The sequence below is a fragment of the Struthio camelus genome, chromosome 1, assembly GCF_040807025.1.
Source record: "Struthio camelus isolate bStrCam1 chromosome 1, bStrCam1.hap1, whole genome shotgun sequence".
NCBI lineage: Eukaryota > Metazoa > Chordata > Aves > Struthioniformes > Struthionidae > Struthio > Struthio camelus.
Window position 1 is genome coordinate 41,391,668 of NC_090942.1, and position 15,980 is coordinate 41,407,647.

Here is a 15,980-nt window from a genome sequence, read left to right on the forward strand (position 1 = left end):
CCGGCGCGTGCTCCGGCCGCTGGGCAGGCGGGCTGCCGCGCCGCGCCGGGGCCACAGCCGCCCCCTGCTCACCTGCGGCGCGGAGGTGGAGCAGGAGGCACAGCGCGCGGAGGCACGCGGCCGCCCGCCGCATGGTGCGAGCCGAGCCGAGCCGAGCCGAGCCGAGCCGAGCCGAGCAGCGCCACACCAGCGCGTCCCGCTCCCCCCTCTGCCAGTGAGCATGCCTGGGAACGGGCTGCGCATGCGCGGCGCCGGGCGGGTGGGCGGGAGGCGGGGAGGGCGGTTGAGCGGGCGGTTGGCCTCACGTGCCTCCTCGGCGCGGCGTGAGGCGAGGGGCAGCCCGGGCAGGGGGAAGCGGCCGTGGCTGGAGTGGGGTCAACATCCCCCCCCCTCTTCCGCCTCGGGAGTTGGGGTTGCGGAAGGAGCGTGGAGAGCTGAAGTATGCGGAGCTGAAAGGCGAAGGGAGAGACCTCCAGTTCCTCCCAGCTCCCCACAGGGGCAGGAGGCGAAGGCGAGGGGAGCGGCCTCTCCCTCAGCGCCCGAGCGAAGCAGCCGGCAGGGCTCTCTGCTGCAGCGGAGCGGTGGTGTTGCCTCTCCCAGATATTAAAGCCTTTATGAGGTTTGTCTCAAAAGATTTGACGTGTCTGGGAGGACTGTGATAGTGCCTATTTTTATGTATGCAGTGAAAGCGAGCTTCCCTTTCAATGCGTTGTGGAACCCCACCTAAAAGAAGCAGAAAGCCTGTGTGATGGAAATCACGGCTGATAGGAAAATAAAATGACATTTACTTGAGATCTGCTGAACTCTAGGCAGCGATTCAAACCGGATTGATGCCGCACGTATCCACTTACAAATTTGATTATGTGGACATCAGTGACCCAAATAAAGATTCCAAACTTAAAGCAGCCCTGCAGCCAGATTATTTTCTAGAGTTGTGTTTAATTGATCAAAAGAGTTACCAGAGGCTAACTTTGAAAGGAAGTAGCAGATGTGTCACCCTGCAAGTGAGCTGTCTCCAGACTAAAGCTGGATATGACAAACCATATATGCCTACAATCGGTTGTGCAACTAAAGTGATCTTAAGTAGAAAAGAATAAAAGAGAGTAACAGAGCTTGCTCTCTTTTAAGTGGCTTTAAATGACCCTTGCCGCAGAATTTTTCTTCATTATAATGGTGCGAAGAGCTGCGTAGGGCCTAATTTCTAGTTGCAATTGCATGTGTGGTTGAGCATATGCAAATAATCTTCCTTTGCCAGCCCCCACACTGCTGTTCACTATGTACAGGCAGCTAGGTCATTGGCTTGACAACAACATAAGCCACAAAAAGCTTGGGTTGGAAAACAGTGCTCAGTCTTGAGCTCTGCCCCAAATTGAGAATTCGGCTGATCAAGGGTATTGTTGAGGAAGAAGTGGTACGTGAGCCCTATCACCTCAGTAGTATCTTTTGCAGGTATCGTGCCTTGGATGCCCTGCTAGGTGACAGGATCTCTTCTGCTTTGTGTACTGAGATGGTAATTTACTATGGATGTATACAAATTGCAGCACATCCTGATCCAGTTTAATCCTGCTAGATCTGATTAGTAGAAATGAAAACTTAAAAGTGAAGTCTATCCATTCTGTACATCTTATTCATGTCCCCACAACTCCAGTTCCTATGTGCCTGTGCCTCAGAGGTATACATAAGTAATGACCTATACTTACTTCTCTGAGTAAGCTGTGCAGCACAAATTCCAATTTAGCCAACTCCTAGGCTAACTCCTAGGAAAAGACAAAAGAAAAATTTACTAACAGTCCTCTAATGTTTTGTTGTTGGTCAGAAATCATCACCCTTCTGTTTTCTAGGCAAGGACATAGGGTCAAATACAGGATAACTCTGCTGAAGCTAATGGAATTAATTTGTCCCCATGTGGTTACAGATGAGGCAGCTGTGGTTTTGTATGATTGAGCACTGTAGCAATATCTACTCACCTCACTTGTGGTGCCCAAAGGCACAATGACCAGATAACTTACCACCACTCTGTCAGAAAATTGTTTTCCACTGGGGAAATGCTTTTAGATGGGGTTTTGAGCCCATATCCAAGATAAGATTTAGGCTCCTAACTCTAGCTGAATTCAATGAGAAGCTAAGACTCTAAATCATTTGTTGGGTTTTGAATCAGTGCATCATCTTTAAAAGGTAGGGGGTAAAGAAAGGTCTCATCAATGCAAAATGAAAGCATAACTGTGGAGTGGGAAGCTGCTACACAGAAAGTGAGCTAACACATGTTGCATCAGCTTGAATTCTCTAGCTTCAGTGATTTTTTTTCTAAATATAGAACATGGTATTAGCAGAGTGGAGATCACTAGTGTGTGGCTTACTCTCTAAGTCTAGACTGACTCTTCAGCTGAGTGCTGGCTTTACCAATATTTATCAGTGAGGTTAATGATATGGGAGTTATTTTCTTTTAACATTTTTTTCCACAGTATCTTCTTCTCTTCTGATGTGGCAGGTTGAGTATGCTGCTGAGAAGTCTCATTTGATAGCAGTTACAATTAAGAGAGAACGTTCCAAATGTTAGAGCTCTTAGTGGTGTTCTCACCTGCCATGCTAGAAAGACTGTCTTCCATGGCTGGGAATCATTTTCCACTAGACTTCAGTTGACAAAATGCTTTAAGACAAAGCGAAACAATGAAAGGCAAATGAAAAGGGGTCTTCATTTCAATAGTGCAGTGATATACGTATTAGCCAACAGAAAAAAATATCTAGAGAAGAGAGAAACACACTTTTGCCTAAGATAAATGAAACAGATGCACACATCTGTTTGCCATTGATGAGTTTCAGCAGAAAACTGAAGCACTGGGTAGGAATAAGAGAAAGCGGACTGGAGGAGGAGGGCATATAGAGAAGGTGATATGCATAAATCGAAGGACTAGGTCTAGAGCTATACAATATTGCTAGGATGGGAAGAGGGGTTCTTTTAATACAATGCAAACAGGTAACAGCTGCAGGAGAAGTGTCGAGGAGTACCTTGTGTCCTAAGAGATTGCCTGTGGGCAAAATCATTATTGTACCAATGTAAATGCATCATATTCCTTAATGAGTATTGTCATTATAGGGTTACAGCACTTGTAAAGTGGTCTGAGACTCTCCAGTGTATTTTTGACAGAATCTCTAATATAGGCATGGAAAAGAATGACGCTGACTTAGCCGAAACACAATACAAACTTTGACAGCAAAAGAGAGAGAGGATGCAAGGATATTTTATTCTCTCAGCAGACTCATTTATGGCTATGTATGTTTATCTGAAACTTCAAGACTGTTACCAGATTTTGGCAAGACCATGTTATAATTTTTATGTCAGTTTTTTTCTAATGATGTTAACTGTAGCTTGACGGGCAACAATTTGCTGCTGTTGGTGAGGCAGGTTGGAAAGAATCAAATGAGTTAAGGTGCCTGACCAAAAGCTGCCTGCTAAAGATATAAAGCAGTTGACTGTTCATCCCCAGAATGAACAGCTAAGGTATTGACTGAGACCTGTAAGGGGCTGAGGCAGCCCAAACTGGTAATGAGGACAGCACGAGTACTAACAAATGCATTTAGCTATACTGATTACTCCACTTCTTTCAGTCAGTTTAATTCATACATGTAATTGCTAGCGAGGTTACATTATTTTCTTTTGCTGTGAAGTTATATACCTCTGGGTCACCTGCTTTCCACTACAGTGCCCGAAAGCTGTGGTATTCTACAGTATCTCCAGGAGTTCTCAAAGCTGCAGATAGGGAGGGGAAACAAAGCTGGCAATTCAAATGCTGGTTATGGTCTTCTCTGTGCCTTCCACATGAAGGAGGAGAGGAATAAATGTGACATGGAGCTGCTTATTCCTACCAGGGTGATAGTAGTTTGTTTCAGCAACTTGTATTTACTGGTGAAATGTTTTTAAATAGCTTTGAAAAAATAAGGATGGCTGTTTATCTTCTTGCCCGTGGCTAAGGACAGGTCTTTTAGCACTGTTTTCATTTAAAGCCTCATTGTGCAAATGTGCCAGAAATGTTAGCTTTGCTTTCTGCTGTGGTGCATTAGCTGTTCCATTGTTTTGCCTGAAAGTGGGACATGTAGGCACAGGTCAAAGTGTTCAAAATACAGGTGTGGGATTCACCTCACCTAACTTGAGGCATTTACAATGTAGGTAACTTCCTCTGAGGTAGTCATGCTGACCTCCCTTTGTAGTCAAAAGAGAGAAACAGGCACTTCTAGAGCAAACTTCATCTGACCTGTTTTAGACGTCTACCTCGGGATGAATCATGCCCCAAAATGCCTATTTTTCTCCATTGACTGTAAAGGAAGATTAAGATCATTAGCTCACATATATTTGCTCAAGTAGCTCTTACACTCTCTTGCAAAGTTGGTCACCCTGAGAGTGTTTCTGTATTACTGATAAAAGAAATCTGTGTTTTAAAATTGATGTTAAACAACCCTTCACAAGGACAGAATCAACAAATCTGTTAGCAGACTGTCCAAGCATTTTTGGCTCTCTCTCCAGGTCCATTCATAGCAGCTAGCTGGAACAGCAAGTGGCAGCTCCAATTGATGTAGCCTAGATTGCAATTCACCAGCTAGATTATGAATATTTTTGTTGCATTTCCTCTAATTTCCATTTCTTCTCTCTTCTATGCTCTCCATACCAGAGCGCAGTAAAGATATCTTCCTGCAGTGTTCTACCAGGGACATCAGGATTCATAAACTCAGGTCCTGCAGTTACAATACTGACAGAAAAGATATAAATTAAAATTTCAGACTATCCTTTTACTCAAGTCTAGGAATACATCTCTTGAACTATACCTATTGTATATTCATTTATTTTATGTCAGAGTAATTTAATATGATAAACCTTTCTCCTAAAATAGAAGTGAAAAAACGTTTGTGTGTGTGCGCATTTATATACATTTAAATATGGAATGAGGGTTACTTGTTACTAATAACTACACAATACATCTCTAAATGAAGCAGTTATGCTTGAGATTTAAAGTAAATTGCACAGAACAATTTAACTCTAGACTCAAGCCTCCCAGCATAAGAGTAGCTTTGGTTTTGCATGGAAATAATATTAATCATGAGCTTCTGTCTCAAGTGAGTCCAACTTCAGGCAACTCTGAAATAGCCTAAAGATGCTAGCATTAGGGTAAACTCAGATTCACATAAGGCTAGGCAAATTGGGCATGTGTCTAATTGCTGTATTAGCCTAAATGGTTTACTTTGATGATACATTTCAAGAAGTATACTGTTCCTTGAAATAGGAAATGAAACGGAATTCAGTCAGAACCTTTTTAGTTGAGGGTGCATGTTTGTGTAAAGACTTTATTTTCTTAAACCAAGTAAACAAGAACGAACTGCCGGTCATCTCTCTCAGATTGGTTTAACATCATTGACTATTTTCTCATCTAAACATAAAACCTGATTTTAATGAAAATTTGCTGGATTTGACTGCGCCATTTGCTTTTCAAACAGTATGGTTAATATATACTTGCAACTGGCAGTTGAGATTCCAGTGCACTAGAATTTACAGTACCTTAGTGTGCATGAAAATAACATGGACAGAAAATTCTAAACTGTCACTGTCGAATAGGCATTCATTGGACATTGGAGGATTAGAGTGATTACAGTTGTCCTTAGCAAATAACAAGTAAACAATATTGTATCATTAAAATTGAGCCTGACACTGCTCAGAGATACAGTGCGTAGAAACATTTTTTCATTAATTTTTCTGCTTTAGGGTATCAGTTGATGTATTTTGGATTAGGCACATGAAACACTGTAAACATAAAGATCTTAATGTAATTTCCATAGCCAGAAAGTTTAGATAATTGTTAGGACTCTGTTATCGCTTCATGTCAGGTTGAAGTTACATATACATTTGCTAAGGAAGAAAAGGGCAGGAGATACAGTCTTCTAGTAGTGACTGAGCAGTAGGGAAGACATTATTCCAGGGACAAAAATGAAATAAAAAATAATCTAAATTGACAAGTCTTGAGAACATAACTCATACAACTTCACTTCTGTGGAAGTCCTGCTGCAGGGGCACAACAGGGGTTAACTGGAATTTGGTAGTGGGGCTGAAGTACAGGGCTTTCTGGTGAAAATGCAGCATGTTCCAAGTTGATCTAGGAGTTCATATGCAGATGTCTTGTCCCATTAGCACACACCAAGCATTGATTACACTGAGGATAGAACTTGATCACAGTGGTGAAACTGTGTGGTATTAAAAACTCCCTTTATACTCCTGCCTATGGGATACTGGAGAGTTAAGAAATTTTTACACTTTTTAACTATTACATTTTAAACCTAAAACATTATCCAGTTTATCTGTGACACACACATATGCCCCCCCGCCAGCACCACTTTTTTCCCCAAAACTGAATACGTGAGTGAATGCCACGAATCAATGGCTATACTGGAATATAGAATTTGGAGTTTCATCACTTCTTTTGTTAAAAGCCTGGATAAACTCATGAATCTATCCCGGACAGCTTCTTTCTTGCATCTTTTGAGAGTCATTCCTGTAAATTTCAATAAAATGGCACCATGTCAAAACACTATCTTTTTGCTTTAGGAGAAAAACATCTTCCCTAGGTAATGTAGCATAGAAAATACTGTTTTCCTAAATAGGCCTCTGTAATAGTTATAAAAAAATTCTGAAAGCTCTTCATTTTGGTGGAGAAGTGAGAAGAATAAATTTCTGCTTAAAGAGAGGGAAGTGATGTACAAATGTAAATCAGCTGAGTGGATCAACATTTTGAAGTAAAGGCAGTTTCCATAAGTGAAGAAGTAGTTTCCATAGGTGAAACATCCAATTATGGAGGATATATCCGTACTAATGCCTCGAGTGGAACTAAAAACTGTGGTAAGTTGTACTTGCGCACATCATTGGCATAAGGAAGTAGGGCTCGAGACATTAAACAGGACTGTCTGAAGGCTGAATAATGGCAGATGGAAGAGATCAAAGGTTAGGTCTACATGAGGATCCTGGTGACTGGATGAAGGCAAATGTCATACCTATCTTCAAGGAAAAGTGTCTGGGGTAATCTGTATCCAAAAAAAAAAAAAGGATCTGGAGAACAGGCTGATCACTCTGAGTTCAGTCCCTATGAAGATTATGCAACAAATATTCCTGGAGTTCATGAAGGACATGATGCAACTGGGAACAGCCAGCACAGATTTACCAAGGGCATATCATGCCTGGCCAACCTGATTGCCTACTATGATAAGATGGCAGACTTTGTGGATAGGAGGAGAGCAGTGGATGTCATTTACCTTGAATTAAGCAAATCTTTTGACGCTGCCTCCCACAGTAATCTTACAGGCAAATTGGGGAGATATATACTGGATATGTGGACTGCAACGTGAGTGGAAAACTGGCAGAACCATCAGGTTCCAAAGGTGGTGATCAGTGCTTCAGGGTCAAACTGGTGGCCTGTTACTAGAGTTGGTACTGGGGCTGATACTGTTACATCTTTGTTAACAACGTGGACTATAGGATGGAATGCACCCTAGCAAGTCCATAGATGGCACCCAGTGTGGAGGAGCAGTCGGTGTGCTGAAGAGCAGGGCTGCCACTCGGGGGACCTTGACACTCTGGGCCGACAGAAACCTTGTGAAGTTCAAAAAAGGAAAATGTGAAGTCCTGCATTTGAGATGTAGTAACTCATGCAAGAACACAAGCCATGGGTTAACTGGCTAGAAAGCAGCTTTGCAGAAAAGGACTTGGGAGTTCTAGTGGTTAGCAGTGTGCCTTTGTGGTGATGAAGGCTAACTACATGCTAGGCTGTATTTTTAGGACTGTAGCCAGCAGGTCAAGGGAAGTGATTATTCCCTGCACTGTCTGGCACTTGTGAGACTGCATTTGGAATACCGTGTCTGGTTTTGGGCTTTCCAGGACAGGACAGATCTTGGCGTTGACCTTGACATACTGGAGCAGGTTCAGTGATGGTCCATCAAGATGGTTGGGGGCTGGAGCACCCAACGTACAAGGAGACACTGAGAAAACTGGGTTTGTTCAACCTGAAGACTAAAGGGAGGTCTTATTGCTGTCTAACGTAGAGAAGATGGAGGCAAACTCTTCTCAGACTTGCATAGTGATAGGGTGAGAAGGAATTGGCACAAGCTGCAATTACATAAACTCTAACTAGACATTAGGAAAAAAAAAATCACCATGAAGATTCTGTCCAGAGAGGCTGTGGAATCTCTTTCTATGGAGATATTGAAAAACTCAGCTGGACAAGACCCTGAACACAAAGTTTGCTTTAATTTCAAGGTTCGTCCTGCCTGGAGCTGAGGATCAGACCAGATGATCTCTAGATGTCCCTTCCAGCCAAAATCTATGATTCTAAGTAGTGCAATGCAATAGAGAGAGATTTATAGAGCAAAATGGTTGGTGCTGATGTCCTGATGTTCAAACAATGCACATTTTAGGGGCTTTTCGTTCAGATTGGATGCTATTTAGCAGTTGAACTGCTAACTGCATTAGGTGCTCTTCTGCATTAGGTGTATTTCCCAGGTTAATTTCTTCTCAAAGGAATCAGTTAATATGCTCTGAGACTGCTCTACAATGTGGGTTCTCTTCAAAAGTGCACATCTTATCAGTACTAAAATGCTGCTGTAAAAACCTGAAGAAATTTAGGACCTGCAATCAAATGGCTACCAAGATCTTCCATGCACTAGATGGAGGATTTTTAAAGGCAGCTGAACCTCAGGAGAGCCCCATTTTGGCGGCTTTGTCAGTCTTCTAAGGTAGCCCAATAGAGCCTAATTTTTCCTGTGTGTGCTTCAGTTTTCCCCCTCCAGAGGAGTTAACAGTGCTAGAGGAGCACATCATCATCATGTTCAGGAATGCCCACGAAGCAGCTTATGCTCTACAACTCTTACCCATAAGAGAAGTTACCAACATCACATGGACTGAAATTGTATTTCAATATATGCACACTGCCGTTTCATGCATCCTGTGGAACAGGCGTTTAGATATTATTTGTGAAGATTTTAAAATCCTCAAAATAATGTTTTACTGGTACCTGATCATCCTAAGACATCTGAAGTTGGGCACCAATAAAATCCTTGGATAAACTAACTCTATACCCACATATGCTTGAGAAACAAAGAATCCCTAGTCATTTTTTTTAATTTGGTGGATAATAACTACAACTGCAGAATAAATATTTTGTAAGTGTCAGATCTTGACCTTTCTGCTCACACTGCTGGCAGTTACACACACAAGACAGTCCCACTGAAGTTCATGGGTGTCCTGACAAGTCTTTTTCAGTGACCAGTCAAGACCGTGAAATGAAATTCCATCAGACTTAAGAACCTCAACAAAAGCTCATTTACTTTCATTCCAAGTCAAAGGCATATTTCTTCAATCTTCCCTTATCCAACATAAACACACAGCATAACGCACATAATATTTATTTTAAAAATCTCACTCAGTGAGTTTTCCTCTTGGGTAGAAGATGGGGAAAAGAATAAACTGCATCAGGCAGATGCTAACCATGTTGCTTAATACAGTTCTCGAAGGAGGACCAATCTCACAGCAACAAATTGGTATATGAAGTTCAATAATATGGAAATACACACTTGTGAGTTTAAGGAGCTTGCAGCATGCTCCTAAATCTTTAAAGAAGTCACCCATTTTATTAGATGTATTATTATTAGAAGTATTACTTCTTGCAATTTTGTCTGTTTGCTGTTTTACAAATATAAGCTGGAAAGCAACAGTCTGTAACAAACTCAGTTAAGTCTAGGGTGCACGTTTTTGAAATAAAATCATTTACAGCAAAATATTAACCAAGTTCTAGACTGCCAGGTTGCAACTATTATTATGAGTTATGAGAACTATATGGTAATTTCATAGCAAGCCCAGAAAATAAATTATATCGCTTTGTGTTGCCAGCTGAAAGTGTTATTGTGATCCACAACTAAAACACAATTATTCTTTAGAGCAGAGTCCGAGGAAACTTAAAAACTTCAGAACATCAGCAGTTTTAAGGTGAGTTTCTAATTAAGGTTTCCTGGCATACTCTACTAGATATTGCTTCTCATTTTCGGTTGCTTCTGCAGCTTATCACTCTAAAGATTTGACTTGAAATATTCCATGTCTGTTTTGGATTGCTTGCTTACTTTTATTGCAACAAATTTGACTCCGCCTGTTAACACTGAGAGGTAGCCATTAAAAAGGTATTATAATCCCTAAAATCTCCAAGCTTTCAATCGAAGCTGTCAGCCATTCTGATGTCAGGATGTACCTATTATAGTCACCGTAAAAAGTTGTCCCAAATTTGTAAAAGTCATAAGAACTAACATTTTCAGTGTGTGTATGTACGTGAGGGTTTCTGGTGGTGATTAGCTGGAAGTTGAATTCTCTCAAAGTCTCATCTGCACTGTATAGACTCCTGTTTTACTTGTTGGCCGGAATGCCTCTACGCCATTCCGTCAGAGCAAAAGAGCATACTGCATTACAAAGGCAGGCAGAATTACCTTGCAACTATTATTCTTAGTGCCAGCAAGCCACTGGGCAGAAAAATGGAAAGCAGGGAGTTTATTTCTCTATCTGCTCCCAACGTTGTAAAGGAGAAGCTCAAAGGGAAATATCAAAAGAGAAGTGGTGAGTGGAGATGAAAACATTGGCAACATGAGACAGCAGGGGCATTAGTACCGTGGTACAGTCTGACTGCAAAAATAGCAACTGAAGTGCAGAAGTGGATGGGGGAAAACATAGGAAGAAAGACAAAAAATAGTTAGGGAAGCAGGAGGAGAAGGAGCAAGAAGCACGAGGGTCTGTGGCCAGCAGAGCAAACACTCTGTAGTTGTAAAAAGAATGCCAGATTTCTCTGTGGGTTGAAAAAGCGTATTTTAATTTGCTGAGCAGAAAGCAATTTTATCCAAACAAAGAAATAAACAAAGCTCCACTTTATAACTTATAATCTGGAGAAATAAACAATGAGAGGCCAACATTCAGTAATTGTTTCTCTTAATGCCAGTTGAGGGACTTGACTCCCGCTATTCTAGTCACATGGACTCCCTTGCCAACTTGCTGGGGGCACAGTGATTAAAGACAAGGAAAATAACTGTGCTTATTAATCATGACTTTTTATTGATAAAAAAGGAGAAGAAAAATTAGAACCAGAGCACAAACAAGAGCAATGGCTAGTTCATTTGTGTTCTTTTTATTTATCTTTTTGTGGAAAGCTTTTAACAAAGACCCTATCAGTGAGCGTGGTCTACCCATATGGAGTCCAGAATATCTAATTCTTCCAAGTAGCTGCAAGTCTTGTCTTCACATATCTTAAGTAACAAAGATAGTCTATAGGTGGAACAGAAATTCCATCTGAGGTTTGATCTGAGCTATGTCATGTAGGACAGATAACCCAACCTGTAGCATTATAGATGATCAAGTGAGAGAAATTTTGAGTCTTATAACACCTGAGACATGATTTGATAAAAATAAGTCATTTTTGGAGTTGTTATCAAAAATAACAAATAAATGAATATCAGTAATCTTATATCAAAATAAGTCTTTCTACTGGTCTCTATTCCCCATGACAATATTTTAAATAGTATCTCAATATCCTGGTAGGGTCCTCAAAACAGAAATTTCAATCTAATTCCTTGGCAATGCTTTCCCACTTTGTCGTTCATAGGGCAATGTAGTCTTGTCATCATATTACAGAAACATTCATGAAATGAAAATCACTATTCCCAAGTGGTATGTTGTAGCTTTTTTGCTTTTTCAGTTTTTTTCATATAACTGATTATTACTTATTTGTGTAGGCCAATGGATGAACTATGAAAATTGCAGTAAAGTTCAGGTTAGGAACAAATGTTTTCTTGTGCCACTTTTTTTATAATCTCATTTTTTGATAACTTCATGACAGGAGGAACCCATATAAAGCCATAAAACCCAGGTCAGAAGTGCAGGCTTCTTCCTGTCTCCAGACTCATACCCTGGCTCCACTCCTAGTATATTCTTGACATGTTCCCATCATATGGCACCAAACCAAAGTGGTGTCCACCTTTGCTACCAATGCGTGACTACTTTTTCTTATGTTTCTAAAGAGAATAGTCTTTGATTCTTTTAAATTCTAGAACCTTTCTGATGCTCAACTCTGCTGAAAGATTTATTTTCTTGAAACAAGGATCATGCCATTTTGCCTAACAGGAGTCTTCTGTGAAAGGCCTTGCTCTTTCCAGTGACACACAAGGATGGTTTAACTCTTCATCAGTTGCTTTTTCACTTCACAGCTGCTTTTACACTTTAGTGGTATGTAAGCCACTTCCAAAACATAATTAAAGGCTCCTAGCAAAATATTGTATACAAAGCACAAAGCTTTCCAACACTTCCAGCACTTCCAGTACTTTCCAACTTGTAGCATAAAACGAAATAGTGTGAAAAGTTAGAGAATTGTAGAAAAATGGCTTTTGAACCTGCATAAAAATATATTTAGTGGTTTATGGACAACGTCTTATATCTTTTGACACATGAAACTGATTCTTAACTAACAAAGGATGAGGAATTCCTTTATTTATCCAGGGCATTTCCTAGCATAAAATAATTCCTCCTGGACCTAACCCATAAACACCTATTTTATGTTCTCCAGTCATCACTGGTATAAAAGTAATCGCAGATACCTTTTAAAATTCAGAAAAGGCAAGATGGGAATAATTTAACATTACAATTTTACCAATAGCCATTTTTGAATCAATATCAAAGTTTCTGCCTATACTTCGCTATCAGAAAATAGCTACAAAGTCATACCTCATCAGTCACCTTCCAGCACCTGGTACCCTGAGAGGAAAAATAGCCTACAGTGCTCAAAGTGGCTCAAGTCATAGAAGGCATCATCAGCGTAATGATTTCATCCTGCTGATGACTTTTGGGAAACTGTATGATTCAGTGTTATTTGTAAAATGCAAACTGACCAAAAAAAATCATCAGATACAGAAGGTTGAAATTGAAACATTATGTTTACGCTTGCACAGCCTAGCCAAATACCTCATAATTTAGACTCCATCGCTAAATCTTAGATACTTCTAAACCAGCAGAGAATGGCTAAATACAGTCTCTATGTTCTACCTCTGTCTCTTGGATATGCTCCTAGGTCGGACCTCTCATCTCAGACCTCTCATCTGACAACCTCCCTTGCAAACTGACAGGAAGCTGCATTGGATTTCCAAATTGGTGTCCAAGAGCCCTCTCACCCATTAAACATTTTCTATCCATTGCTTCATCTAAAATATGGTCTCTGAGGAGCTAAACTGGATGCCTCAGGAGGAAGGAAGGAAGGAAAGGAATGCTTAGCGACAAAATTTCTTAGCTATGAAACTTTATTCTTAAAGCGCTCAGGTTTTTTGAAGACCTCACCATATGATAAATTTTCTCCATGCCTTGATCTCACTCCTCCTGCAATGCCTTTGTCAAATTGTTGGGAGTGGAAAGGGGAAAATCAGTTCTGCTCCCTCTATCTTAAAAACCCCTTCTGTTACGTAGCTGTCCCCCAAAACCTGGGTACCACATAGTCTGTCTCCTCTGTCATGTGTCCCACTGACACATTTCAGCCTTTTCCCTCCTCACAGGAAACTCTTCAGTAGATCTCTACAGAAAAGCCCTTGTTCAAAGAGGAGTCAGCCAGTACTTGAGAGATGGTTATTGCCGTGGTTGCAGCCCAGTTACGACAGTCAGCAGTGCTCTTCTAGGGAGATATCAAGCCCCTTTTCTGGGCTCAACAATTATCTTGCACAAAATTCAATTTGTCTGCCTTATGAAGTTAAAAAAAAATACTAGAGGCATGTTTGACTCTAGCACAGTGTTATAAAAATGTTATGGTAGCAAAGTCAAATGCACAGGAGTTGGGAATTGTCAAGATTAGGTTTGCCCAGCTTTACTTTGGTTCTTTTGTGCCTATGCATTAAGATGCAGCCTTCATGAGATGATCACATGCCACACTCTTCCCTGACATAAAACAAGAAGAGACATAGTATAATGGGATAGTTTTATGATTCTGTTACTGGCATTTGAGATATTTGCACAAGTTTTCCTCTAATGTGCATACTTCCAGCATTTGCAGTGCAGAAAAGAAAAAAAGAAAAAAATATATAATCCCCGTGACACAGGAAATCATCAAAGCTAATATTACTGTGGGAATTCCACCCATTCAAATAGTTTATGATAAGGCATTTATGTGCAATAAACTTTTCACCCTCCAGTTCTACGAATTACATAACGCATAATGTGAAGATTTAATTATCTTTAGTTTCCCAACAGTCCAGAGCTTCACATCATTATAAATGAGTTTCTTCGAGTGCTGGCAGATAAAAGTAGAGGCCCATTCTCACCATGTGATAATCTAGGTAAACAATTCTGCCCTCTTAAATTGGCATAGATGTAGAAAAACTGTTTCCTCAGACTTAAACTGCTTAAAAAAACCACAGCTGAATCTGGCCCAGTATCTCTCGGAATACTAATAAAATATTTCTAATTTATATAGTAAAGTACATTATTACAACTTGGACAGACGGGATTTTAAATAATGGTCATTTATGACACAGTTGAAAGATTACCTTTCCAGTTTTTAAAGACCAAGTGCTAATGAAGTGACCAGCTGCAGATGCTAATGGAGTGTTGAAGACTTCCAGGTTGGTGTTTGCATACCTCAAAACCATTTCTAATCCCCAAGCTCATTATGCAACATAGTCTTTGAGCAAAGTTCCTCTTAAGCAACATATCCATTTCTATTTGATCCTCCCCCCAGGATCCTTGGAGGACCATCCCACCTGTCACATATTCACAGAGCTGCTATGTAAAGCAAATAGCATTTTTAGTTCCAAAACCATTTTATTTTAAAGCTATAACTTCTTTACCCCTATATGGATGTGCACACACGCTCTTACAGTCCCAGGCTGAGACCCAGTAGAGAAGGAAAGTGCAGACTTTATGTGAGAGTGGAATACAGACTGGTATCGGGGGAGTGCTCCCACATGGGAGGCAGCAAGTCGAGGTGAGTATAGCTACATGCCCCAGGATCTCTGAAAGAGAAGGCAGCTGAAAATTCTGATGGGAGCTTCTGAGGAGCCCAGGAACAGAAAGTCTACCAGAAAAGTACTGAATTCATGAACTGTTTGGCCTTTGTGGTTTTCTGGTTGATGCTGCTCTTGACCACTTGACAGCTTGGAGCTTGTCTTCTAGGCAGCTCTGCTGCCACCATAACTGCTCTACCTCTCTTTGTACAGGCCCTGGAGCAAATCTGTACCAGGGCACTTTCCTACATTTTATTCATCATGTTTAAGTCCCCCATTCTCAGTCACCCCACTCCCTTACCATTCTGGTACACAAATGCTTTCCCATTTATATTCATTTGACCCTACCAGAGATTAGCAGCTCATGCAGTTGACATTTAAGGGACTGCAATATTCAAATAGCTGAAAAACAAAAGTAAACCCAAGCAGTAGGCTCAGTCTTAAAGAGCACTCCAGGGAATACTCATTATAGGTCAGAATGCTCACTAGATGTCACTGTTCTCCAGAAATAAATGTATGAGCTCTTTTTTCTGGCTGTAAGTATAGTGGGTCTTTAACAAGTGTGCGGCAACTCACATTTTCAGAAACTGAGCTCATTTACAAAACATACATAATTCTGCTAAAAGTTCTCTCCAAGTGCCTTACTTCACTTCAGCACTCTCTAATTTTCCTCTCACTTACCTCAGTGTAAATGAAGAATAACTCCACTCAAAACTGAAGGATGGTGCTGGTTTTTGGCCAGAGAGGAATCCAGCCATTTTTCAATGTCAGTTACATATCTATACATTATGACATGTATGCTTTAGAGTTGAGGTGAGCTCAAAATGGACAATGCAGCACTTTATACTGTCTGGCTCTATGTGAGTGTGTTTTTTCACTCTGCAGATAAATTTAAAATACTTTGATGCCACTTTTTTCCAAGTGCCCAGTCTTAGGCACTTAAC

General features: G+C 40.7%; 1 protein-coding gene across 2 annotated transcripts in view; it reads right to left on the reverse strand.

Annotated features, from left to right (window-relative positions):
- PTPRR (protein tyrosine phosphatase receptor type R) overlaps positions 1-221 on the reverse strand; it is a 162,820-nt gene extending 162,599 nt beyond the window's left edge. For both annotated transcript variants that reach the window (XM_068935629.1, XM_068935621.1), the window contains exon 1: positions 73-221. In XM_068935629.1, the coding sequence (XP_068791730.1) occupies positions 73-133 (61 nt within the window). In that variant the 5' untranslated portion in view covers positions 134-221. The remainder of the gene's footprint in view (positions 1-72) is intronic.
- Between the last annotated feature and the right edge of the window lie 15,759 nt (positions 222-15,980).